We start from the raw sequence: 25,076 nt of genomic DNA on the forward strand, positions 1-25,076 counted from the left end.
GTCTTGCGATGGTTGTACAGGGATTAAAAAACCGTACGATCTGCCTATCTTGGACAGGCAGATCGCCCTCTCGATCATCGCAAGCCCGCCCCCCTGAGGGGCGGGCTTCCGATGACCGCAATGCTGAACGGGCAGTGTGCGCTTGCGCACACCGGCCCGTTCAGCATTTATCTTCCGAGCACCGTTCTAACCAGCCGAGAATCGTACGATTCCCGGCTGGTTTTCGAACATGCTGGTTCGACAGAAGACGTGCGACCGTACAGTAGAAACGGTCGCACGTCTCCGTTCACACTGCTCGATTATCGTACGAAAACCCGATCGCATACGATTATCGTACGATAATCGAGCAGTGTGAACGGAGACGTGCGACCGTTTCTACTGTACGGTCGCACGTCTTCTGTCGAACCAGCATGTTCGAAAACCAGCCGGGAATCGTACGATTCTCGGCTGGTTAGAACGGTGCTCGGAAGATAAATGCTGAACGGGCCGGTGTGCGCAAGCGCACACTGCCCGTTCAGCATTGCGGTCATCGGAAGCCCGCCCCTCAGGGGGCGTGGCTTGCGATCATCGCAAGTACGATCTGCCTATGCAACATAGGCAGATCGTACGTTTTTTTAAGTACCTTACAACCATCGCAAGACTAAAGTCTTGCGATGGTTGTAGAGTGTATGGCCACCTTGAGACTAGATGCTACCTTAGATGTCATCCTGTAGATATACAGCTATGAAGTTCAAGGCACAGGAAACCCTCTGCTATCTTTTTAAAGATATTCCTTATAACATAGCACTTCACTTTTTGAGTTCAGGTCCACTTTAATTCTCCCAGTGCAGGTTTTGTACAGGCATCATCTCCCCTTGTGAATATTCTGCTACATTGTATTCCGCAGTCTACCTTCTACTTGTGTTTATCCCCCGTAACTCCCACTCATCTCTTACACAGGCTGCCTTTATGTTCTTTATCTCCCGTCTTCCCACTCTTTTTCTTCAATCTCCGCTGACTTTCCACCTTCACTTTTATCTCCTAATGTGCCTCCAACCTGTTCATGTTCCCTTACACACCAAAATATGTCGCGGTCGGGAAGTCAAAACTATTAGGAAGGATTGCGGCATCTGTGCAGCATTAATGCCAGAAATAGAGGTTTCACCATTCTCTACTCCAGCCGAACCTAAAATAAAAAAGGATCGGCTTTGGTGGGGCTTTGACACTTTCGCTGCCAGATACTTTTTATGTTTTTTTGCACACGTTAAAATGTATACTTCAGGCCTTTAGAATTATCAACCCCTCTCCCCCGTAATTATATATTTCTTGAAAGCATAGACCCTGTAGAATAAAATTGTGGCAGCTGCAATTTTTCCTGTCGCATAATATTAACACAAATAGAAGTAGGGACACCGGCACTCCAGATGCAGATCAAATGCGTCTATTTATTGACGTAAATGCAGCATATCACACTGGTGCAACGTTTCGGGGTCTCCCAGGATCCCCTTCCTCAGGCAAAACATGTTTTAACACAAAGCCCCTTTCGGACGGGCAGTCCGATCAGCAGGGGCATCCCGAGGTATGCTGCCGGGTCCCCTCCTCTCTCTCCTGCAACTGTCGGGCTCTTGGTCCATGACCGAGTGCCCAACTTTTCAGAGGGGGTGACACCAAAATGACTGTAAGTCATCTTGGTGTCACCCCTCCAATGGTGTCACTCGGGTGCGGGCCGCACCCTCAGCACCCACCTTGTGAGTGCTTGTCAGTTTTTCAGGCAGACCCGCTCGGATGCCCAATGTTAGTCTATGGGCAGCCGGATCTAAATGGACGGGTGCCCGTTTATATCCGGCCAGCTCCAGACAAATGGAACGGTGTTTCGCTGGAGCTGATCTGCCGCATTGGGGGTAATCACATGTCCATTTACATCCGATTCTCCATAGACCAGCATGGTGTATGGTTGCCACCTGTCCCGAATTCAGCTGGACAGTCCGGGTTTTGAGTCCTGTATGTGCTTTTTTTGGGTTTCCGGCTAGCTGAAACCCAGACATAGCACATACAGGACTCAAAACCCTTACTGTCCAGGTGAATCCAGGACAGGTGGCAACTCTAGCATGGTGTCCAGTCATTTTAGTGTTTTTTTCCATCACAAGATCTAGGAAAAAAACTGGATGGACACGGATGTCACAGAGGTGACATCCGATCTGTACTGCTCCAATCAGGAGGGAATCTTTGTACAGATCCACTCCTTATCGGATAGTCTAAAAGGGGCTCAACTATTTATCAAACCCACATTTTTTGGAAAAATACACTTATATTAATGTTAGTGCGCATAAACACAAAACAATACCCAGTTTTTCAGTCAAATAAACGAGATGAGGTTGCGGCAAGTAAATAGATACCACACATGTCAAGCTTCAAAATTGCGTGTGCCCGAGAAATGGCAAACAACTAGAATCTAAAGTTGTCTATTGTTGACACTTCAAATGTTTTTACAAGTCATCAGTTCAGAGTTAACTGTGAATAATGGCCATAGAAGTTTTGTTCTCACTCCAGTGTGCCCGGTGATACCTAACCTGTGTAGTGCAAGTGTTGTTTTTGTACCCCGGCGCGCCTACGTGTGTATTAGTATGTGCGTGTACGTGTGGGTGGGGGACTTTTATGGGGGACATTTTGGGGGTGTTTAAAACTTTTTTTTTTACCTAACTTTATTGCTATCACAATATGCAATCTTTTTATTGGACGCGTCTTCTAAATACATATATCGTTCTTTGATTTTAGTGCATTTAAAAATAAATGGGCATTTTTGAATGTGTGCAAAAAAAGATTGTTCTGGCAGCGAAAGAGTTAAATCCGTTTAGCCGCTTGTTCAGAATATGCAAATTGGTTAATGTTCATAGCCTGGGCACAGGTGCACTTTAAAGAGGATTCCAGCCAGGGCTGCACATTCAGTATTGCCGGGAGGCAAGTCTCCGGGGAAAGCAATCTCTCACTAACAGATGATTGATGTGCTATCTCATTGTGAAATCCAATAGGAAGCCCGTTGTACCATTGGAGGCAATACAGTGATGGAGAATGGAATTAGGTCTAGTGACCAATCATATATTTCAATCTGGAAGGGGGGTCTTGAAAAAATTTCTTCAGCCGCCAATTTTGCATTTAATTAAAGTGTACGCCACACCGCTCAGAAATGCGAGAGGCTTAAAGAGTCACTCTATCCCAAACTGACATTTCCTAAAGTCCCCGGGTCCTAATGTCTGCCATGGCCACAACAAAGATTCATTCCTTTTTATTTCCATCTCCACTTTCACCTAAGAGAGAATTTTAAAAGAATGACTGAGCCTTTTCCAGCTGCAGCAAGAGATGTAGTCTGATTGTACAATCTCTATGCAATCTCAATAAATGTACCAAGTCAATGTGATATGAGACCCTTGTACTACACAGTTGTTGATAGATCTAAAGAAAGTTGTACAATCAGATTGTAACATCCATGGGAGGTGAGGGCAGGGCCATCCCTATAATGAGGCAGTTGCCTCAACGGCATCTCTTTAGGTCACGTGGGGGGCGGCAGCTGTGACCAGTGACATTAGTGGCTACCAGGAGCCGAGCAGGATGCTCTGGCTAGTGACAGTGACATTACAGAGCTGGGCAATACACCAGATGTGGTAATGTGCCGGCACCCCCAAACGCCCCCTTAACGTGCGCCACCGGCAACCATCCCCGCTAACATGCACCACCCGCACCCCCCTCACATAACATGCACCACCAGCTACTCCCATTAGCATCAACTCCTACAGTGGGATGTAGCTCCTTGAGTCCCTAAATGGGTTCAAGTGCCCCCACTCTCCCTCCACTGAGCACCAGTGCCAGTGCCCCCCTTTCCCTCCAACGGGGGATTTTTTCTCCTATTGACCACAAACATCAAGAATCTTCATTGACCACCAACTTTGGGCATTTTTTCCTCCTGTTGACTGCTAACACCAGCACTCAACTCTAAGTCCCGTTGTGGGCTAGGTAACACACAGCATTTTTGAGTGGTGCCAGTTCTACCTAGTTGTCTTTTGCTAAACTACTCAAACTCTCCCACTCTCCTATTTTCTTCTTTATTGTTATTATTGTTATTCTATATTTATATTATATATTATATTTGTTATACTGTTATTGTATATTATGATACATTCTATAGTCCAAGATAAGAACTAGGAGGGCTAATTAGACTTCTTGAGCTAACACAGGAAGTGAGATGAGGACACTGGACAGCTCTGAATGTCTAACAGGTTTTTTTTACACGTATCGAACATATATAACAAAACGCATCCAATGGTAATGGTATATTTAACAGACCAAAAGGGAGCAAATAAGAGAAGTTTACTGTTAGGGTTTACATACCCTTTAAATTTCTGCACCTTTCCATTGCGGCCCTCCCTCACCTGTGAAATATCCGTCCCGTAGCCTCCCCTCCCCCTCTCCCTGTCTCCTCTTCCTCCTCACAACTGCCTTTAATTATTTTAACAATTATCGTAATAATCTGTTTCACTTAATTAGCAGTTTGCAAGCAGCTGCTGCTGTGTATCGGCTAACCAGCCGCTCCCTGTGCTCCGCGAGCTCCCGCGGCTGCCGACAGGAATCTTGCTGTGGATGCTTCGGTGACCCTCCTGAAAGACGCAGTTTAATTACAACGGCGGTGCGGCAGTATCGCTGTAAGACATGTGACACAAAGCCTGACGTGTGACAGCGAGGAGAGCCCAGCGGACAGGGATGATGCAGAGCCATGTCTGCTCGGTGTAAGCCCTTTGCTGCACAGAGCGTTGCCAACCCCGGGGGCCTTGGGAATAAATAGGCTTCATATTGGTAAACAGATGCCCCACCGGACGTCTGCTATTTTTAATGGCTGCTGCATTGAATATTAGGGTCCCCGCAGACGTGGGGCGGTCATTTAAACTATCACGTCTGTATAATGTATTGCTGAGATTTGTAGTCCTCTATAGCCGGTCTCCCTACTCCCTCCCCTGGCTGTCTCTCCTCGCTCTCTCCTCTATTCTTCACAAAAAAAATTAAAAATGGCGCTAGCGTGTTCGGGTTTCACTTGAAGAAAAGGTGGCAACCCTATACCCCGGCCTCAAATGTTTGATTATATATCCAAATTTCTCCTCTGAAGCAAATGAGTCATGTGACAACCAAGCACCGGAGCTTACTGTCATTTAATGCACACAGGAAGTAAAAGAGTTCATTTGTTGCAAAAAAAAAAGTATATAATATGTATAATAGTATGTAAAAAAGTATATAATATGTATAATAGTATGTAAAAAAGTATATAAATATGTATAATAGTATATAAAAAAGTATATAAAAGATTCCAATTCCCACAGCTTGTGCGTGCAAACGCTTGACATAACACCCCCCCAGTGTGTGTTCTGCTTTTGCCACCATCTGAAGGTCCTCTCCGGGTTGCCTTGCCGCCAAGCAGGTGCAGTGAAGTGTTTTCAATGTGACAATGTCTAGACAGACCTCCGCCGGATGAATCCCATCCGTAATGTGTGCACCGGGCCTCGGCCATAATAGATTTTTAGTTTTACATTTCAAATAATTTGCTTCAATAGGTATCAGTTTATAGGGGCCAGGGGAGGTCAGCCGGGAAGGGTCGGTGAGGCTCGTAGAAACCTGTATTACATTTACCAGGAATTCTTCTAAAAGACAAAAAAAATCCAGTTACCGTATAAGGTACAAAGGAGGAAAGGATAACGCTTATCTGTATGCATGGATCTATTATATTGGTTACAATGACCACCCCACCTTGAAAAATCCAACTCTGCCTATAGACAAGGGTCATGGGCTTCATGTGGACTCTCATTCACCATTCTACAAAGACACATTCATTTAAACAAGTAGAAATTAGCATAAAAAAATCTGTTTTGTTTATTGAGCCGCGAATGGAGAACTTCACTTGAAAAGAAAAAAAAAATACTTTTTCCTTTTTTTGTTTAAATATCAGAATTCTGTCTTTGAAAGTCAGAATTCCGAGTCACAAACTCAGAATTTTAAAAACCGAATTCTGAGATTAAAAGTCAGAATTCTGAAATTAACGGGGTTATTCAGTAGTGTAGCCGAGTGAATAACCGAGCCGGAGTGAACAGAGCCGAACGACGTTCGGCTATTCACTCCGGGCTCAGTACGGCTGATTTCAGTGACAGCTAGCACCGCCCAACTGTTTCCTATTGGCCGGCACCTGCTAGAGTCTTCTTTAGCCCCACCCACCAAACCCAGGGAGGGCATGGGAGGGAAAAGGTGGAGCACCACGTGACCTGGGGGGAGAGTTGCTGTGCTAGAGGAGCCCCCAGGGAACCCCCAGGGATTGTGCTGGGTGCAGAGTAGAGATGGAGACTGTGTCCCAACAATACAGCAGCTCCTTAAGGAGTCAGTGCTACACAAGGAAAAAAATAAAATTCAGTCAATTTTGTAATACCCAGTCACAAGCTGGGTCCTGGAAGACACTAACTGTCCAGTCCTGAATCATTATAACTCTGCATGCTTCTTTATGAAAGATTTACATTTGCTATGGCCCTTTTCTGGCCCCCCCAGTGTACACTCAGGAGCTGGGAGTCAGAGTGCATTATCAGCACCAGGTCAGTTTTATGTGAAAGGCACGGCACCTTGGAGTGTTGTTTATTTGTGGTAATGAACAGTGCATAAAGCACAGGTCTGAATGGGCACGTACAGTATGTAAAAAAACAGGCTAGAGATGGGGCACGGTGGGTAGGGTTGCCACCTGTCCAGGATTCACCTGGACAGTCCGGGTTTTGAATGCTGTGTCCGGGTTCCATGAATGTTTGTGTGTCGCTAGAGTGTTCGGGTTTCACGTGAAGAAAAGGTGGCAACCCTAACGGTGGGTCATTGTTAAAGGGAAAACTATATTGGTTCTGGATTCATTTACATTTTTTTTGTACATTTTTAAACTGTTCCCTTTTTGTTTTATATAAAATGTTAATATCAGGTACACCCACGACAAAGGATTCTCAGCACATTATGGCTTTTCTATAGAGAAGGAACAGCTCAAGCTCTTTCCTTTCAGGCAGGCTGTCTCTGATTGACAAAGCTGTGCACAGGGTATTCGGGAAGGAGGGGGAGGAGTCACAGCTTTGACTCACTAGCATGTGCAATTTTCACCTCAAGCTATTGGGGTCTTTAAACAAAAGGATAAGAACTGACAGGTAGATAGGTTAAGTAGATGAAGGCGCCACCTGCTGGCTGCATGTGAAATTGCACAATATTCATGTGCAGGATTTTACATTTACCAGACTTAAAAAAAAATGTTTTCAATATTTATTTTTTTGCCTTGACCCCAATAAATATATAAAATACACTTATTACATTATGAAGAGTAGGTTGGTTCTTTTACAAATCTTTTGGTGGGTAAGACAGATCCGGCATATGCTTTTAATAACGAGAGCATAAAGACGTCTGAGCAGAGCTGGACTTTAAAGCGGCCTTGACACATTCCCGAATGCTTGCTGGAGCGTGGCTCGAACAATCTGCGTCTTGGGCTGTGAAGTGTACAGGAACGTGTCAGCGCATCGGGAAAATGCATTTGCTACAAGGCTCAATGAGCTTGGGGAACGGACAGCGGCGGTGCTCAGTAGGGGCCCGCATAGAGGGGCTCTAAACCTGAAACTGTGGAGGTGAAGCACAGGGGCCAGTCTATGGCTAAGTGAAACTGTCATGTATGATATACTGTATATTCATCAACTAGCCATATACCACAAGAGGCTTACAAGTACCATTAAAGAAAACCTGTGATGAGACGGTCTGCCATCACTGACCTACTTTTAAAATGCTGGCTGCTTGGTTGTTACACTGACAGTTTGACTGTGGCCCTCCTTATGACCCCCCTTCCCCCCAGTTGTACCTAATTCCTCCCTAAAGGGCCCCCTCATGTATTTGCTTTTTTTTATTTGTACCTTTTTCAGATGTCTTTAGGCTGGTCATGTGACACACAGGATTCTCTTCACCTCTTCTCTGGTGTTCATCAATGACGCAAAGAGCGTCGCTGACATCACCCCCACTCTCTGCTTCATTGTAGGCGAGCACAGGGCACCTCAGGGGCCCTGTGCAGGGGCCCTGTCACGCTTTTGCACTCGCAGGATGTCCTCAGTCTTCCTTGAGCGTCATTGACTAGGGAAGACTGAGGACATCTAGTGACAGAAAAATATTACTGCAGGGGGAAAGCTCTGGAGAGAAGGTGAGTATTGCTTCCAGGGCTGTATTTTATATTGTACACCTTCTGGGGCATGCTTGTCTTTTCATTTTGAATTGGGCTTTAATACTTTCTGAGTCACTGACTTAGAACAATATGCAGATATGTAAAGTTAAGGTCAGAAGTTCTTATCCACATACTTGTTCCAGGTCAATGGCATTTTCAGGAGGGTCAGTAATGGCATCCATGATGAAATTATATTTTCACATACTGTATATGTGTTGGATAGATCTTCCTTTTATAAAGGTATTGATATAAAGGTCACTGATGCTGACCACTGATGCTCTGCGGCCCACTAGACATGTGCGATTCGTTTCGTTACAAATCGAAATTCGTACGAATTTTCCTGAAATTCGTAAATTCGGAAGCATCCGAAATCCGAATTGCAGTTTCGAATTATATCCGAAATACGAAATTCCGTTAACGAATTTCAGATCCCAATTTCTGTGAAACAGGAACTAATATTACCCCTGTAAATGAGGTTGAACAACATGACAAGATTTTTTTTTAAATCCGAAATACGGATCCGCTGCTGCTGAGAGTTGCATTACAATACACAGGCAGGAAATACGAAATTCCGTTGACGGAATTTCGTTCCGTTACGAACATTCGTTATATTGAAGTTAAAAAGCAAAGTACATTTATATTGGAGTTGATGGTAGTTTTTTTTATCCGAAATACGAAATTCGGATACGGAATCCGTTAACGGAATTCGTATTTCGGATAAAAAAACAACTACCACATCGACTCCAATAATAACAAAGGTATTTTTGCTTTTTAACTTCATCATAACGAATGTTCGTAAAGTTACGAAAATGTGCCGAAACTAACGAAAATTCGTATTTCGTACGAATCCGAATTGAGTTTCGGATACGAATTAACGGATATTCCGAAACAGAACGAAACGAAACAGAACATTTTTTTTGACGGCGCACAAGTCTATGGCCCACACAGCTTCATTAGTTACTAGGATGCTAGCGGCTGGTCCACACAGCATGTTTGGTTGCTAGGACACAGATGAGCAACCAATGACAACATATTAGCAACCAATGACACTGAGCTGCACAGTGTTATTGGTTGCTAAGACACTGGAGACCCCACAGCGTCATCGGCTGCTATGGTGCAGCCGACTGTGTCCTAGCAAGCAATGCGCACAGCATCATTGGTTGTTATGATGCCAGCGTCCGGGCTGCACAGTGTCAATGGTTGCTAGGATGCAGGCACCAATGAAGCTGTGTGGGCTGCACAAGACCATTGATTGCTAAGACACTGGCGACCCCACAGTGTCATTGGCTGCTACGGTGCACCCGACTGTGTTCTAGCAAGCACTGCGCCAGTGGCGTCACAAGGGGGGTGCGGCCCACACCCGGGTGCCACCATTGGAGGGGGTGACACCAAAATGACTGAGAGTGACTGACTGACAGTCATTTTGGTGTCACCCCCTATGAAAAGTCGGGCGCTTGGTCATGGACTCCGCTCCGGGTGTCATCCAGCCTCAGGACGCCCCTGCACTGCGCACAGCATCATTGGTTGCTAGGATGCGGGCAGTTGTCCAATAACAACCTATGATGCTGTGGGGCTGTCAGTGTCTTAGCAAACAATGAAGCTGTGTGGGCTGCAAAGCCTCATTGGTTGCTAAGACATTGGCGACCCAACAGCATCATTGGTTGTTATGGTGCACCCGTCTGTGTCCTAGCAACCAATGACGCTGTGCGCGTTGCTTGCTAGGACACAGACAGGTGTCCTGGGGGGATGCTGTGGGGTCTCCAGTGTCTTAGCAATCAATGGGGCTGTGCAGCCCACACAGCTTCATTGGTTGCTAGGACACGGGTGGCCCTGGGCCTGATACGCTGGATTTGGATTTCTTGCTGGCAGCAATATATTAAATTTTTTCAGTCTTGGGTTTAGATACACGCTGCAACAATAGCTCAAAAGACACACTTAGCTTTCCCTTTAAGGGTTAATGTGCAGAATGCTTTCAGATAGAAATGGTGATATTTGAGATAAATTTGGGACGTGTCTGTTCACGCTGGTTTCCAATGAATTTATGTTAATGGGTTAAAGCAATGTATGCAAAAGCAATAATATTTGACAATGAACAAGGAGACATTCGGTCCCCAATGGGGAGGAATATGGTGGTTTCCAACGCCGATCTCATCTTCTCAAATTACAATTTATATGTAGAAAGAAGGTTTTAATGAAAACAACACACTCTGAATATTCACAATGACCCCTTTCTGCCGGCTGTACTCATGTATGTGGCAGTATGGGGGTAGGCCTCTTTTACTGATTTGTGCTGGGAGTGCGCTCAGATGCTAGATGATGCTGGACGTCCTCCAGACTGGAAACGGTCTCTATCTGACTTGCTGCAGCTTCTAATGCATATTGTGAGAAGCTGCCAGTGTGCAGTGATATCAGGGGAAGAGGAGAGGAGCCGGTACAACTGTGCAAGACTGAAGGGAGGCCAGAGTTTCGTTTTTAAAGACCAAAAGTGAATAAATCAGAGTGCATTGTTGGGGTTTACATACATTTAGAGTAGAAGACGAGGCTGAGGTACCATATTTCACCGCGCACAGTCCCTTATTGAATAAACCGGTTTGTTTACAACCAAATTTCAGGCGGGATTTATTATCTGTCGCAGCCTCTGAGGGGACATTTAAACCTGATGCTTTATTTTAATTAAATTTGGACGAAAAAATGTCTCTCCTAATAAATCGAACGTCCATTTCAAAGCATTACCATGCACAGGCTAGCTCCAATGTCATTGTATTCATTTGGTTCGGGCCCTTTTATTGTGGGGAGGTGGCACTTTGATGATTGACGTGGTTTATGATGATGTTAAAAAGTAAAAAGGACGGCACTATAATAAGATATTTTTATAGCACTAAATAATGCGGTTTTTATACAGTTTTGTCGTGCTGAGTGTGAGCCACACAATGCAATCACAGGCATTTCTGAGCGTTCACCCCGAGGTCTGAAATATATAATTTTATATTATTATAATTATTATTAGGGATGCACCCAGGGGGCGTCCTGAGGCGGGGTGACACCCAGAGCAGAGACCGGGTGACACCCCGCCGTGACGTCATCGAGCATGCGCGGTTGTCTTATTCACTCCTGCCGATGGCCATCTTGGTGATGGACGCCGGCAGAGAGAGGAGGGGACGTTCACCCGGCGGGATGAGGTATGCCGTCGGGTCCGCTCCTCTCTCCTGACACTGTCGGGCTCTCGGTTCCGTGAGCGAGTGGCCGACTTTTCATAGGGGGTGACACCAAAATGACAGTCATTTTGGTGTCACCCCTCCAATGGTGGCACCCGAGGGTAGGCCGCACCCCCCTTGTGACACCACTGGATGCACCGATACCAATACTAATATCGGTGCCAATACCGAGTATTTGGGCGAGTACTCGTACTCACCCAAATGCTCTGATACTAACCCCCGATACTGGAACATCCGGTCAGAGGGAGATTTCCTCTGGCCGGGGCAGTGCCACGGGGGAACATGGAGCCGGCTTCCCGGCCAATCAGGAAGCCGGGCGGCGGGTGCATCCCTAATTATTATGATTATTATCATCATCATTATTATTTTGTAGTATTATTATATTAAGGACTGTTTATTCGTTTTCACACCTACATAACCATGCCCATTAATATGGAGTTGTCACCATTTTGTGGCTACAACAGCCTCCACTCTTCTGGGAAGGTTTTCCACAAGATTTTGGAGTGTGCCTGTCGGAATTTGTGCTCATTCAGCTAAAAAGAATTTGTGAGTAGTGATGTTGAATAAGAATACCTGGTTTACAATGGCTTCATTTCATCCCAAAGGTGTTCAGTAGGGTTGAGGTCAGGGCTTTGTGCAGGCCAACCGAGTTCCTCAACAGCAAATTTGTCAAACCTTGGCTTTATTGAGCTGGCTTTGTATACAGGGGCATAGTCATTCTGGAACCTTCCCCAAACTGTTGTCCTGAAATGGAAGCACAACCCAGTCTTCAATATCTGTGTATGCTGTACTATCAATAGGACCCTTCACTTGATACACCTGAGCTCATTTGGAGGGGTGTCTACATACTTGTGAAAGTATAAGTAGGAGTGATGATTAGTACTAAATGCCCATTTAATAGAGTTTCCCTTATTTAAGGAATTCTATGAAGGAAGATTAGCCCACTGTAACCATTAAGATTCTCCCTTTCATGCTTCAAGGTTTCAAGTGCAGCAAAAAAATTGGGGAAATTTGATTGGCTTCTATTGGCAACAAGCACTGCCGTTCCTATGGATGCCCTTTGCCGCAACGTATTTGGACAGGATGGATGTATCTGTTGACATGTTTTTCTTGTTCTTTAGGTGGTGAGCTTTATAAGTCTCCGCTACGATAGCGCCCCCCCATGGATGGTCCTGTGCGTCATATGGTGCTCCATGGCACAGACTCTTTTACTGCCCTCCTTCATCTGGTCCTGTGCACGGTACCGGGCTGACTTGCGCACTGTGTGGGAGCACTGCGCCTCCATGTTGTCCGACAGTGCGGGAGATGAAGGTAAGACCAGTGTGGGCTGGTTACACCGTCGGGTTATCAAAAGCAGTTGGGGTGACTCATGTATCGATAGGTGTCTCTGATGGATACAAATGAGGCCTCTTTCAAAACAAAGCCTCCATTGCACAGGACGGAGCCTAGGGTGTAACAAATATAGGTTTGCATGAGGAGCGACAGAAGAAATTTAAACCAACATTTCACATGTACAGATCTACTTTATTGTTACAAAAGCAAACCCATTTTGGAAATTCAGGAAAAAACCTTTATCAGGTTGAATATAATATGTGGAAAATACCGCCTTATGGCCACTAGATGGAGCTGAGGAGCAGATTAAAAAAGTATTTATTACCTTTGTTCCTCTGCTCCATCTAGTGGCGATAATGCAGTATTACATTACAATTTGACCTGAAAAGAAAATATACTAAGAAGGTTAATTTTTGCCTTTATTGGGAATTGTTTATTGATCTTGTACTAGACAGGAAGTTCACAAAAGCTGAGGTGAGAGAGTTGGAGCCAGCTATTCTAAAACATGATCAACCGGTATTTCTCTGTACTTGTAGAAATAGCTATAACACAGCGGGTGTGCGTGTATTGCAGATGTACTGCTTATGTTTTTTTTTCCTTGACATACACTCTACATACTGTTGCAATTATTTGCGGTTAGACATGTGCGATTCGTTTCGTTACGAAACGAAATTCGTACGAATTTTCCTGAAATTCCGAATTTCGGAGCATCCGAAATCCGAATGGCAGTTTCCGAATTATATCCGAAATACGAAATTCCGTTAACGAATTTCAAATTTTTTTGGACGGCGCACAAGTCTATTTGCTGTAACCTTTCACCAAAGTGTGATATGTCTGTTTGTTGATACTGCACAATCACTGACTCCTTCTATGTGTAATTCATCACAGACAGTGCTCGGGATGACTTCTCAGACGGCCGGCTGTGCGAAGTCCGCTTTGATTCCAATGGTGCTGCCATCAAAAGACCTCCACACTACCTGGGAGGGGACCCGAGGGATGGGAAATACATCCCGGTGAGACATGTCCTTCTGCCCACAGACCGGAGCCAGTACCTGCAGGTGCATCGACACCAGGTGAGATATACAGTCTGGCTTACTTGAGGAACAATATATATATATATATATACACACACAGGGGCGTAACTAGAAATCACAGGGCCCCATAGCAAAATTTTGTATGGGGCTCCGTGATTTCTAGTTATACCCCTTGCAGAGCCCACTCGAGATCCCACCTGAGGGTGAACCTGCAGAGCCCACCATAGACTCTCTATGGTGGGCTCTGCAGGGTCACCCTCAGGTGGGCTGGTCGCACTCCCTACCTCCTCCGTCGCCGGGCCCGCCTCCTTCTTTGTCACCGGGCCCCGCCTCCTCCCCTGCTGCCGAGCACGGGCCCCGCCTCCTCCGCCACTAACGGTGACGTCACAGGTTCGCGAGTTGATGATGTTGACAGAACACCGGGACCAGCCTGCTCCATCGCCGCTGCTGGCTCTCATTGACTCTGGAGACGAACGTGCTGCTGCACAGATGATCTGAACAGCGGCGTGTTCTTCTTCAGCCGCCAGTGAAAGCCAGCAGCAGAGGATCCCATAGCGACCCAGGCGGCCCACACGGCATCTGGCCAGGGCCCCACTGTTCCCCCGGGCCCCATAGCGACCGCCTGGGTAGCAGACGGTATCTGGAAGCATTACTTACACCACAAATCCCAAAAATTAAGAGTCTATCCCTCATTATAATATGGTAGAAGGGGAATGCAAACCATTCCTTTATGCCCCTGGGCCAACCGTGCATCCAGAACATCAACATTATAGCACACATACAGCCTAATGTTATAGAGAATCCCACTAGGCTGCAAACAGCTGTTTCAGGTTTGTTGGCCATCACCAGTGCAGTGCATGGAAATCATTAACTCTTCAATAACATCTATTATAAAAGCAGCGTTTCCACGTATTGGGGATCTTCTAGAAAAAGCATTTAAGACAGAAATAAAAATACTTTTTGTAGATTAGGGGAAGGCTACAACCCTTGTCAGATTTTTATTGCTGTCTGTGTCCCTGTTGCAGATTTTGCCTTACCTCTTATCTGGGAAAACCATTATCCCCGGGACAGGAAGTGAGAAAAAATCTCCATAATGAAGTCCTGGATAGCGGTAGATATAACCAAACTGGTCAGGGTTCAGTTTTCTTGCACATTTGCCAAACCCACCCAAAAATCCCAGTTCAGCAAACATCCAAGTGAACCGAACCCAGGGCTGCCTGTGTCCTAGCAACCAGTGATTGGTTGCTAGAATGCTAGGCTGCACAGCACCATTTATATTGCTATCTAGGGATGGTGGCTAAGCTGCACAGCGTCATTGGTTGACTGGTGCTATGCTATGCAGTTTAGCCACCAGTCAACCAATGATGTTGTGCGGCTTAGCCACCAGTCAACCAATGATGCTATGCGGCTTAGCCACCAGTCAACCAATGACGCTGTGCGGCTTAGCCACCAGTCAACCAATGATGCTGTGCGGGTTAGCCACCAGTCAGCAAATGATGCTATGGAGCTTAGCCACCAGTCAACCAATGATGTTGTGCAGCTTAGCCACCAGTCGACCAATGATGCTGTGCGGCTTAGCCACCTGTCAACCAATGATGCTGTGCGGCTTAGCCACCAGTCAAACAATGACGCTGTGCGGCTTAGCCACCAGTCAGCAAATGATGCTGTGCGGCTTAGCCACCAGTCAGCAAATGATGCTATGGAGCTTAGCCACCAGTCAACCAATGATGTTGTGCAGCTTAGCCACCAGTCGACCAATGATGCTGTGCGGCTTAGCCACCAGTCAACCAATGATGCTGTGCGGCTTAGCCACTAGTCAACCGATGATGCTGTACGGCTTAGCCACCAGTCAACCGTTGATGCTAGGCTGCACAGCACCATTTATATTGCTATCTAGGGATGGTGGCTAAGCTGCACAGCGTCATTGGTTGACTGGTGCTATGCTATGCAGTTTAGCCACCAGTCAACCAATGATGTTGTGCGGCTTAGCCACCAGTCAACCAATGATGCTATGCGGCTTAGCCACCAGTCAACCAATGACGCTGTGCGGCTTAGCCACCAGTCAGCCAATGATGCTATGCAGCTTAGCCACCAGTCAACCAATGCTGATGTGTGGGTTGCACAGCATCATTGATTGCTAGGACACAAATGGAGGTTCATCAGGTCGGCAAAGTGGCCAAATTGTTGACCCTTTCAGCAAACTATCAACAGTTTGGGCTTGGTTCAAACTCATGGTCGCCACAACCCCAAGCTCATCCCTAGACCCAGCAGAGGTTCTATCCCTTTCTCTTTCTATCCAAAACTCTTTTGGATAGAACTTTTGGCTGGACTCGCACTTTAATTACTTTGACGTTTAATCCTTCTGGTATTAGGTTATTCATTTATATCCCTTTGGTCTCCTCCTTGGACGTAATCTCCACATAATTTCCTCTCCTCCAGTTCTCACAAATAACTTTAATTCCCCAGAAAGTCTCTAAATCGGAACGATGATGATCCTTAGGCCCCATTCACACTAAGCGACATACCTTTTCCAGCGGTTCCGCGCGGCCGGGATAGCGCGACTTTCGGGGCGACGTTCTAGCGACGGTAGCGCGACCTTCACCTTAAAAAATAGAAAAATCGCGCAAAATCCGCCGAAAAAAGGGTCCTGCTGGAGCGACAGCGACGAGCGACGGGCGGCATGGAGCTAAGACAGCTCCATTGAATAGCATTGGCCGGCGACTTCTCGCGATATCACGCGGCAAAAATGCGCGATAAATCGCTTAGTGTCAATGGGGCCTTATAGTGTTTTACTAAAGCATGTTCATCTGTACCCATTAAAAGGGTTCTGAAATGTCTCTTCACTTTTTCCTTCAACATCCGTTCCCCGCGAGCCACATACAGTTTGAGCCATGGTCTTTGCATAGCATAAATCACCCCCTTTGTATTGCAAATATTCAATGTTTGATAGGAAAAAGCTCTTTTGTAGAAATGGAAATCAAGGCATTCATTTCCTTCTCGCTATTAGTACATCTTCGCCCTGTGCATTTATTACAAACCTTTGTTCATATTACATTTTAACCAGGTCGAACTTTTTTTTTTTTTTTGGCGGTTTTATAGTTGGAGCTAGCTCCAAACCCACATTTCTGGCCCTTTTAATTATACATATTGGCTTATCTGGCAACATTGGTCCGATCATTTTATCATCTTTGAGCAGATGCCGATGCTTATGCAAGGTCCCCTATATCTGAGACGACTGTAAGTTATTCTTGTAATATAAGAGAAATTGATTCTTGTCGCAATGATTCATCTTCCGTATTTATATTAAAATGTGTGATGTTGTTGGTCAAAGGTGGTATTTTATTTCACTTCCGAAGCACTGTTTGTATCTCATTATATCGACTGACATTATAAATAATAATAGTTTCCGCTCTCTCCAAAAATTCCCACCCAGCCGCTGCTCTTCAATAATATCAAAATTAAACCTTGATTATAAACGACAAAAAATAATATCACAAGCTGCGCTATTAATCATGCAATCCAACTGATACCAGAAAAGATTTATAACTGCTTTGTTACAGCGTGAAAACAAAATGAAATAATAAATCAAGGAACAAAAACATCAAAAACACCAAAGGAGCAATATTCCTTTGATTACAAAAGAATAATCAGGAGATAAGATAAGATATACAGTATATTAACATTTACCGCCAAATAAAGGCCCCATATGTCCTGAACAAAACGAGGTATAATTTACCTGGATACACTAAGGCAAGGGTGGTCAAACCCAGCCCTCCAACTGTTTAACTAAAGGTCCCATGAGGCATTGCAAAAAATGACAGTTATAGGCATGACTCCCAGAGGCAGAGGTATGTTGGGATTTGTACTTAAGCAGTGGCGTAACTAGTGAATCCAGCTCCCTCCACCCACCCCAAGAAGAAACAAATTATATATTTTTTAATTGTTTTTTTAAACAAAATTTAGACAAGGAAACAAAAACAAAAAACACTCTTCTCTTTCATGTCCCCTGCTCCCCATTATCTCCCCCTTCATGTCCCCAGCTTTCCGCTCCCAGACCCCATGTCACCTTCATACTTCCAACTCCCTGTCTCCCCCTTCGTGTCCGCGGCAGCTCTAGTCGGCACTGGGCAGCAGTTCTGTGTGATGAGGGGGCGGGGATTACACCGCTCCCACTTATTGGCTGCTGCCCGGCTGGATGATACTTCACGCTGCGCCCGGAACAAGGTGAGGGGAGCAGCGTGAAGCATGTAGGGCCCAGGACAGGAGGAAGAGGTCCCGGGACTGACATTAGCGGTTACCGGGATAATAAATATCCTGGTAGTCAGCGGTTACCAGGGGCCCCTTCCTCCTGTCCTGGGCCCCCTCAAGTGGCGGAACTCCAGGGCGCCGCCGCGACCTCTGTGACCCTGGTAGTTCCGCCACTGTACTTAAGGCACGGCTGGAGGGCCGGAGTTGCCCATCCCTGCACTAAAGGCTCCGTGTATAAAAGTTCAGCCTGGATGCCCTAGTTCCCCTAGAGGGCGTTGATGAGTACAGGATTTTCTACACTCGTCAGAACCATCGAGGGGTGCTAGTGATGTGCGAACGGCATTCTCCCGGCTTTACGCTGGGTGGAACTTTAATAGATGAAGCCCTAAGTTTCTGGTAAGATATAATTTAACAATATATACGGAAGTTGTAAAACTGGGTTCAGACATCAAGGTTTGTTTTAACTTAACTTGTTTTAACTTCTGCAATTTAGGGGTTCATATGCAATATGTACCCCTTCAAATTATATGCATGATTTTCCTTCACCATCCACTCCTCATGTACACAACCTTATCTTTATAAGCTATTTCTCTATTATGGAAAGATAAATTACATTGGGGGTCTCTGGGTCAATGGACCTTCCACTTTTGCAGTGATTTGATGTCCTCCAGTGATCCTCAATACACAAACTCCATACAGGGTATACAATCATATGTAAAAGGAGTATCCACCACTCACATTTGTTAAACACACACAATCGATTACAGCATTTGATTTACAAAGCAATCCAGATTGCACTGAAGGCATTCTTAGTATGCGTGACTAAGCCCCTAAATATTGGAATGGGAATATATGTTGCACATTGTGTTTATGATTTCTCTATTGATTTCTTTTGTTTTTAGTTTTGTCTGCGCAAAGGGGTTATATATGTTTTCTGGTATTGGTTGGAGTGTATGATTAATAGCGCAGCTTGTGCTATTATTTATATTGGTTGATATGTCTGCAGACCAGGACTGAGAACAAGGAAGAAATCTGCCCCTCACAATGTTTGGTTCAATGTCTACAATGGCAGGAGCCCTAAGCGAGGTTTCTAAACCACCTCAGGCAGCACAGAAAAGTAAGGCCATTCCTTTTCCCAGGAGTCTAGAAGGGCAGACAAAGCAAAGAACTATTAACATCCCATTGCACCATCCCGGGGTAGAATTGAGTTAGTGGTCCAGGGAGCATTTGCCCCCAAGACCATTCCTAAGTGAATATCTGGCTGAATAGAGACCATCCAGACACTGATCAGTCAGTGACACATGCTGAGCAGTGGTGTCCCTAGATTTTTTTCTGCCTGAGGCTGGTGTAGTGGTGCACAACAGTGACGCCTCCCTCTGCAGACCTGTGATGCTCTGGCCGGAGTCCCGCCCAGCTCCTGGCAAACAGTGACGTCATTGGTTGCCAGGAGCTAGGCAGGACACCGGCCAGAGCATCCAGGCAGCTGGTTCTTAGCAACCTGGAATGCTCTGGCCGGAAAGAGGGCTGCAATGTGAAGCAGAGCGGCCACTATACAACAAACACACCGCTCTGCCTCTAGCCCCCACACGTGACCCAAAGAGATGCCACCTGAGGCAACATCCTCAGGCTGCCTCAGTAAAGGGAAGACCCTGATGCTAAGCATTATATAGCTACCTGCAACCTGTTCAGACCTGTGTTTGCAGCGATAGAGGACATCTTCCAGCACTGACTTGCTATACAACTCTATAATGTCATGTGACCAACTGCCAAGAGCTGCAAAGGAAGCTGAAGGTGGAAGTTGTGAATCTGTACCTATCGCAAAAGGGCAAGTTGGGTATATTTGCCCTCTAGGCCAAAGGTTCCCAGCCCTCCCCTGGGACATCATTTAATTTAGTGAAGTCAGAAGCAACAGGAAAAAGCTGACATTTTGCTCCTTCTGCCATCAGGACTAACAAAATGACTTAGACTGCATAGCCATTGACTGGACATATATTTCTCTTCCCATCCCAGAAATGCCATGTCATAAAAAGCTGGGATTGTTACTCTAACCCCCAGGAAGGACTGGTTCAGTTGGAGGTATTGGTGATGACTTTCCTACTTCTATCTCCCAATCCTGAAGCTGGAGTCATTACTCTAATCCCCAGGAGGGACTGGTTCAGTTGGAGATGTTGGTGAGGACTTTCCTACTTCTATCTCCCAATCCTGAAGCTGGGGTCATTACTCTTACCCCCAGAAAGGACTGGTTCCATTGGAGTTATTGGTGAGGACTTTCCTACTTCTATCTTCCAGTCCTGCAGCTGGGTTAATTACTCTAACTCCCAGGAGGGACTGGTTTAGTTGGAGTTATTGGTGAGGACTTTCCTACTTCTATCTCCCAATCCTGAAGCTGGAGTCATTACTCTAATCCCCAGGAGGGACTGGTTCAGTTGGAGATGTTGGTGAGGACTTTCCTACTTCTATCTCCCAATCCTGAAGCTGGGGTCATTACTCTTACCCCCAGAAAGGACTGGTTCCATTGGAGTTATTGGTGAGGACTTTCCTACTTCTATCTTCCAGTCCTGCAGCTGGGTTAATTACTCTAACTCCCAGGAGGGACTGGTTTAGTTGGAGTTATTGGTGAGGACTTTCCTACTTCTATCTCCCAATCCTGAAGATGGGGTCATTACTCTAACCTTCAGGAGGGACTGGTTCAGTTGGAGCTATTGGTGAGGACTTACCTACTTCTATCTCCCAGTCCTGAAGTTGGGGTCATTACTCTAACCGCGAGGAGGGACTGGTTCAGTTGGAGTTATTAGTGAGGACATTCCTACTTCTATCTTCCAGTCCTGCAGCTGGGTTCATTACTCTAATCCCCAGGAGGGACTGGTTCAGTTGGAGTTATTGTTGGGTATCTTTCTACTTTTATCTCCCAGTCCTGAGCCTTATACTCCAGTAGGGTCATTTCCATGCAGAGGCCTGAAAATCCAAACTGGCTACTGGGCTAAAAGGCAAAAATTACTTTTCAGGGTCTTTCTAAATGGGCGGTTGAGGCCTCACTGCTTTCTTAAAGACCTTCAATATGCAAAGCCTATTGTCAAATTTGAAGTATTTCCACTCATTGGTGTAGAGACAGAGATCTTCTGCCTTTGAAATAACTACGCATTTCACTTTTGCTGTTGCTCCAAGATGGGCTGGAAAAAACATTGACATGAAATATTCATAGAGTATGATACTGGGTTGTCTGTGTCAGCTTCCATCAAGCATTAGAAGATAGACATGCTGGCCTCTGGGGTTTCCATCTTCGGTACTGCTGCCTTGCACAAACTCCTTGATATAAGTTATTCTCTTTCCTTTTTTTAGAGCTTGTTAAAAATTGCTTTTCTGTGCCGCAGAGGATGTAGAAGAATCTAAAAACGTGCCTTAGAAATGTTCTAGTCTCATAGTTCGTAGGCAGCTCAGGCTTATCCCTCCCACATAAAGTGTGTAAAACCATTTGTGTGTAGGCATACCCAAATTTACCACCAAACCTCCCTCTCTCAATTGGCGTCACAAGGGGGGTGCGGCCCGCACCCGGGTGACACCATTGGAGGGGTGACACCAAAATGACTCACAGTCATTTTGGTGTCACCCCCCTCTGAAAAGACGGGCGCTCGGTCATGGACGACAGTATCAGGAGAGAGGAGGGGACCCGGCGGCATACCTTATCCCGCCGGGTGACTGTCCCCTCTTCTCTCTGCCGGTGTCCATCACCAAGATGGCCGCCGGCAGGTATCAGCATTCGGGCGCGCGTGCGCGATGACGTCATCGCGCACGCACGTGGTGATGTCACGCGCATGCGCAGTGACGTCTCGGCAGGGTGACACTCGGTTACCGCTCAGGGTGTCACCCAGCCTCGGGACACCCCTGCCTCTCCCCCTTTAGAACATGTCCCATTATTATATTTTTTCTTTTACCTAATTCCTTTTATGATTCCCACTTCCTACTGACATAGACACACCTCCAGAACTACATCCCCAATGAGCTTTTTTCCTACATACATTTTGTTGGCAGGCTCTTAGGAGTCAAGGCAGCAGCATTGTTTTGCTGGGAAAGAAATCAAAGTATGCAAATGAACAGGGGTAGGCATGGGTGGAGTTCTGTAGTCTGGCAGATAGGGCTGCATTTTAGTGCAGCAGAGGCACTGTCTTGTGATCCCTGACAGGAAGCTAGAAGCTCACTGGATTTCTAACAGATCAACTGGTATTCTTCTGTACTCACTGTGTTTTTAATGAGGTAAAACACGGGGAGCTGTGTATGTATTGCAGAGATGTACAACATACATTTTCATTTATTTTTACCGTGACATACACTTTTGGGGTCTATTTATAAATGTTTTCACATATGAGTCAATAAACTTTCACCCAGGATTTAAACATTTTTAAAAATTGATTTATTTGGAAAAATGTGTGAATGCCGAGGGAAAGTTGTATGAATCTTGTGTAAAAAAAAATATAAATACCTGTTTTATCTCTGTATGCTGTATCTATATTGCTGCTTTAGTAGGCCCCATTCACACTTGTGTATCTCGCAAATGCATGCAAAATTGCACAGTGCTTTACATACTGAACATCAACATCAGTCCCCAGCATTCAGGAGCTTACAATGTAAGGTCCTTATATCACATTCACATTGAGATGGGGACCTTAGAGAGATAGGGACCTATCTCACATTCACACGTGGCCGATTTTAACAGGAGACAATTAACCTTCCAGCATGTCTTTGGAGTGTGGGAGGAAAGCAGAGTAGCTGGAGGAAACCCACGTGTGGGAAAAATCTTCCAATGGGGACACATATTCTAATGACAATTGTCTAAGATGGGAATTCCTCTCATTTAATTATAATTTTTTCTTCCTGTTGCATCTCTGGGACAAAAAAATGAAGGGAAATCTTCCCAACAGGACACAGACAGTAAAAAATAACCTGACAGGGGTTTCAACAACTGTAATTAAAGCCCAGCTCCAGGGAAACAAACAAAGTACCCTTGTAGTGGGGCTATTTCCACACTGCAAGGGTAAGTGCTAAGCTGGAGTAAAGCATATTTACTTTCCTGATCCCCGCTTCCACTGGTTGCCTCTGGGCTGCTAGACCGGTCCCTACAGCCTCCTCTCCCCTTGGCTCAAGCAGTCTAAGGACCACTGATGCCATCATGTCTAATGTAGGTTCCATAACCTGCATTAGAAGTGAGGATGCCAAGGGACATACCACCAGCGGCAGTGAAGGGGGAGAAGAGGAGAGTACTGACCACTGGTGGAGCAGGGATCAGGTAAGTACATTTGCTTTACTCCAGCGCCTAGAAAAAAATGAGTACTTAAAGGAGAACTATGGGGTTAGGGCTTTTGCCCATAGTTCTCAGGGTAACATACTAGCGTCCTCCTGTCACCCTAAGCTCAGTATACCGCGAGCTACAGCTCACTATATACTGAGACGCCACAGCTGAAGCAGATCCCGACAATTATGTCTGGATCCGCCCAGCTGCGTGAGTGACAGCTGGCTCTGCCTATCTAAGGTCAGAGCCAGCTGTACCCGCCCCCTCCCCCGTCTGTTCCGCCAGTCAGCGCTGGCGGATCGGAGCCCCCTGTCACGGCAGAGGGCTGTGACAGGATCGAGAGGTGAGCGAATGTCGGTATGTGTTCGCTCACCTCCCGATCTACTGAGCCGACCTGTGACAGTCTCATTGTCACAGGTCGGCTAGAACTATGAGGTGAGTGAATAGCACTCACCTCATAGTTCTCCTTTAAAAAAAATTTTAGGGGCAGTGGAAAACATTAAAAGGAAATAGAATGTAGCTCTCAGTTGGTCTTTAAAGATGAAAATCAATTAAAGTAAACAGCGGATTCTGCTAATGTTGCACTCTTCTTTCTACAGGCTGCCCTCTCACGAAGGATGTCGCATGATGAAATTGATCTATTCCCCCTTCGCTCAACACCTCTCTTGCTCAGGTGGTCTTCCTCAGATGACATTCGGGGCGGGCCTGGATCCATGCGTGGAAGCAGTCCATCCACCCCCCGTCGGGCTCACGACTTGCCACCTTGGGGCCGCCACCCGAGAAGAGATTCGGACGACGGTCTGAGCACTCTGCACCAGTTCTTGCAAAGCGGCATGGGAGGACCTGCAGGAATGGGCAGCGGCATCCACAATTCCTTCTTTCGAGATGAAATAACTTCCTATATCGATGACACACCCTGCCCTTCACCCCTTGGGACACCCCACCGAGTTCGGTCAACCCCTAGGCCCTCACCACTCCCTAGAAAGGGACATGACGGAGGCATGGCCTGGGCTAGTGTAGGAGAACGACGGCTATCTCTGTGCAGCCCGCCTCTTGCCCTAACCGAAACCCGTAGGTCCTCCTTGTCTGAACGGGGTTGTAAAGGTGGGGCAACATAATGACAAATTCTTCAAGAGCATACAGGGTCGATAACGCTTACCTCCTTTATATCAGCAACCCCGGAACTGAAGATGGTTGCAAATGGACCCTCCCTTTAAATATGTTGTTCTCAGGCATACCAGATGTTATCATGCCTCCTTCGATATCACTTTGCCCCCCTCACAGACACACTACGAATACACTGGAAATTGAGCCAAAAGACAATATAAATAAAATGTGATTTGAGTACCAGTCTGTGTGTTGCAGTCGTGGCACAAAAATACCAGAATGATGGCACAAGAAAGGACAGAAGCATAGAGAAAGAGAGAAGCATAACAATACACCACCAGACTTTTTTTTATATTTTGTATGTAATTTGTTAAACGTATGATTGGAATAATGTTACATGTTTAAGATAGGCAACAGAGCAAAATAATAAAATTGTGAAGTACTGAGGGTAAAGGTCAATAATTGAATTGGATTTACTTTGAAATACCCTTGGGCACATATACTGACCACCAACAAGAGGTTGATTCAGAAAATATTTTTAGTCCAATCTGAATTTATGAAAGTTTCCAATATATTACATAACAAAATGGCAAATAGACATTTCACCATGACAAAAGAAAATACAA

At 45.7% G+C, this 25,076-nt stretch overlaps 1 protein-coding gene across 1 annotated transcript in view; it reads left to right on the top strand.

The window, feature by feature from the left end:
• GPR162 (G protein-coupled receptor 162) overlaps nt 1-24,591 on the top strand; it is a 28,570-nt gene extending 3,979 nt beyond the window's left edge. The window contains exons 2-4 of the mRNA XM_018567373.1: nt 12,567-12,756; nt 13,666-13,850; nt 23,943-24,591. Of these exons, the coding sequence (XP_018422875.1) occupies nt 12,567-12,756; nt 13,666-13,850; nt 23,943-24,461 (894 nt within the window). The 3' untranslated portion in view covers nt 24,462-24,591. The remainder of the gene's footprint in view (nt 1-12,566; nt 12,757-13,665; nt 13,851-23,942) is intronic.
• Nucleotides 24,592-25,076: the final 485 nt, after the last annotated feature.

Source organism: Nanorana parkeri, unplaced genomic scaffold (genome assembly GCF_000935625.1).
Source record: "Nanorana parkeri isolate BGI_ZX_2015 unplaced genomic scaffold, ASM93562v1 scaffold1037, whole genome shotgun sequence".
NCBI classification, from domain to species: Eukaryota; Metazoa; Chordata; class Amphibia; order Anura; family Dicroglossidae; genus Nanorana; species Nanorana parkeri.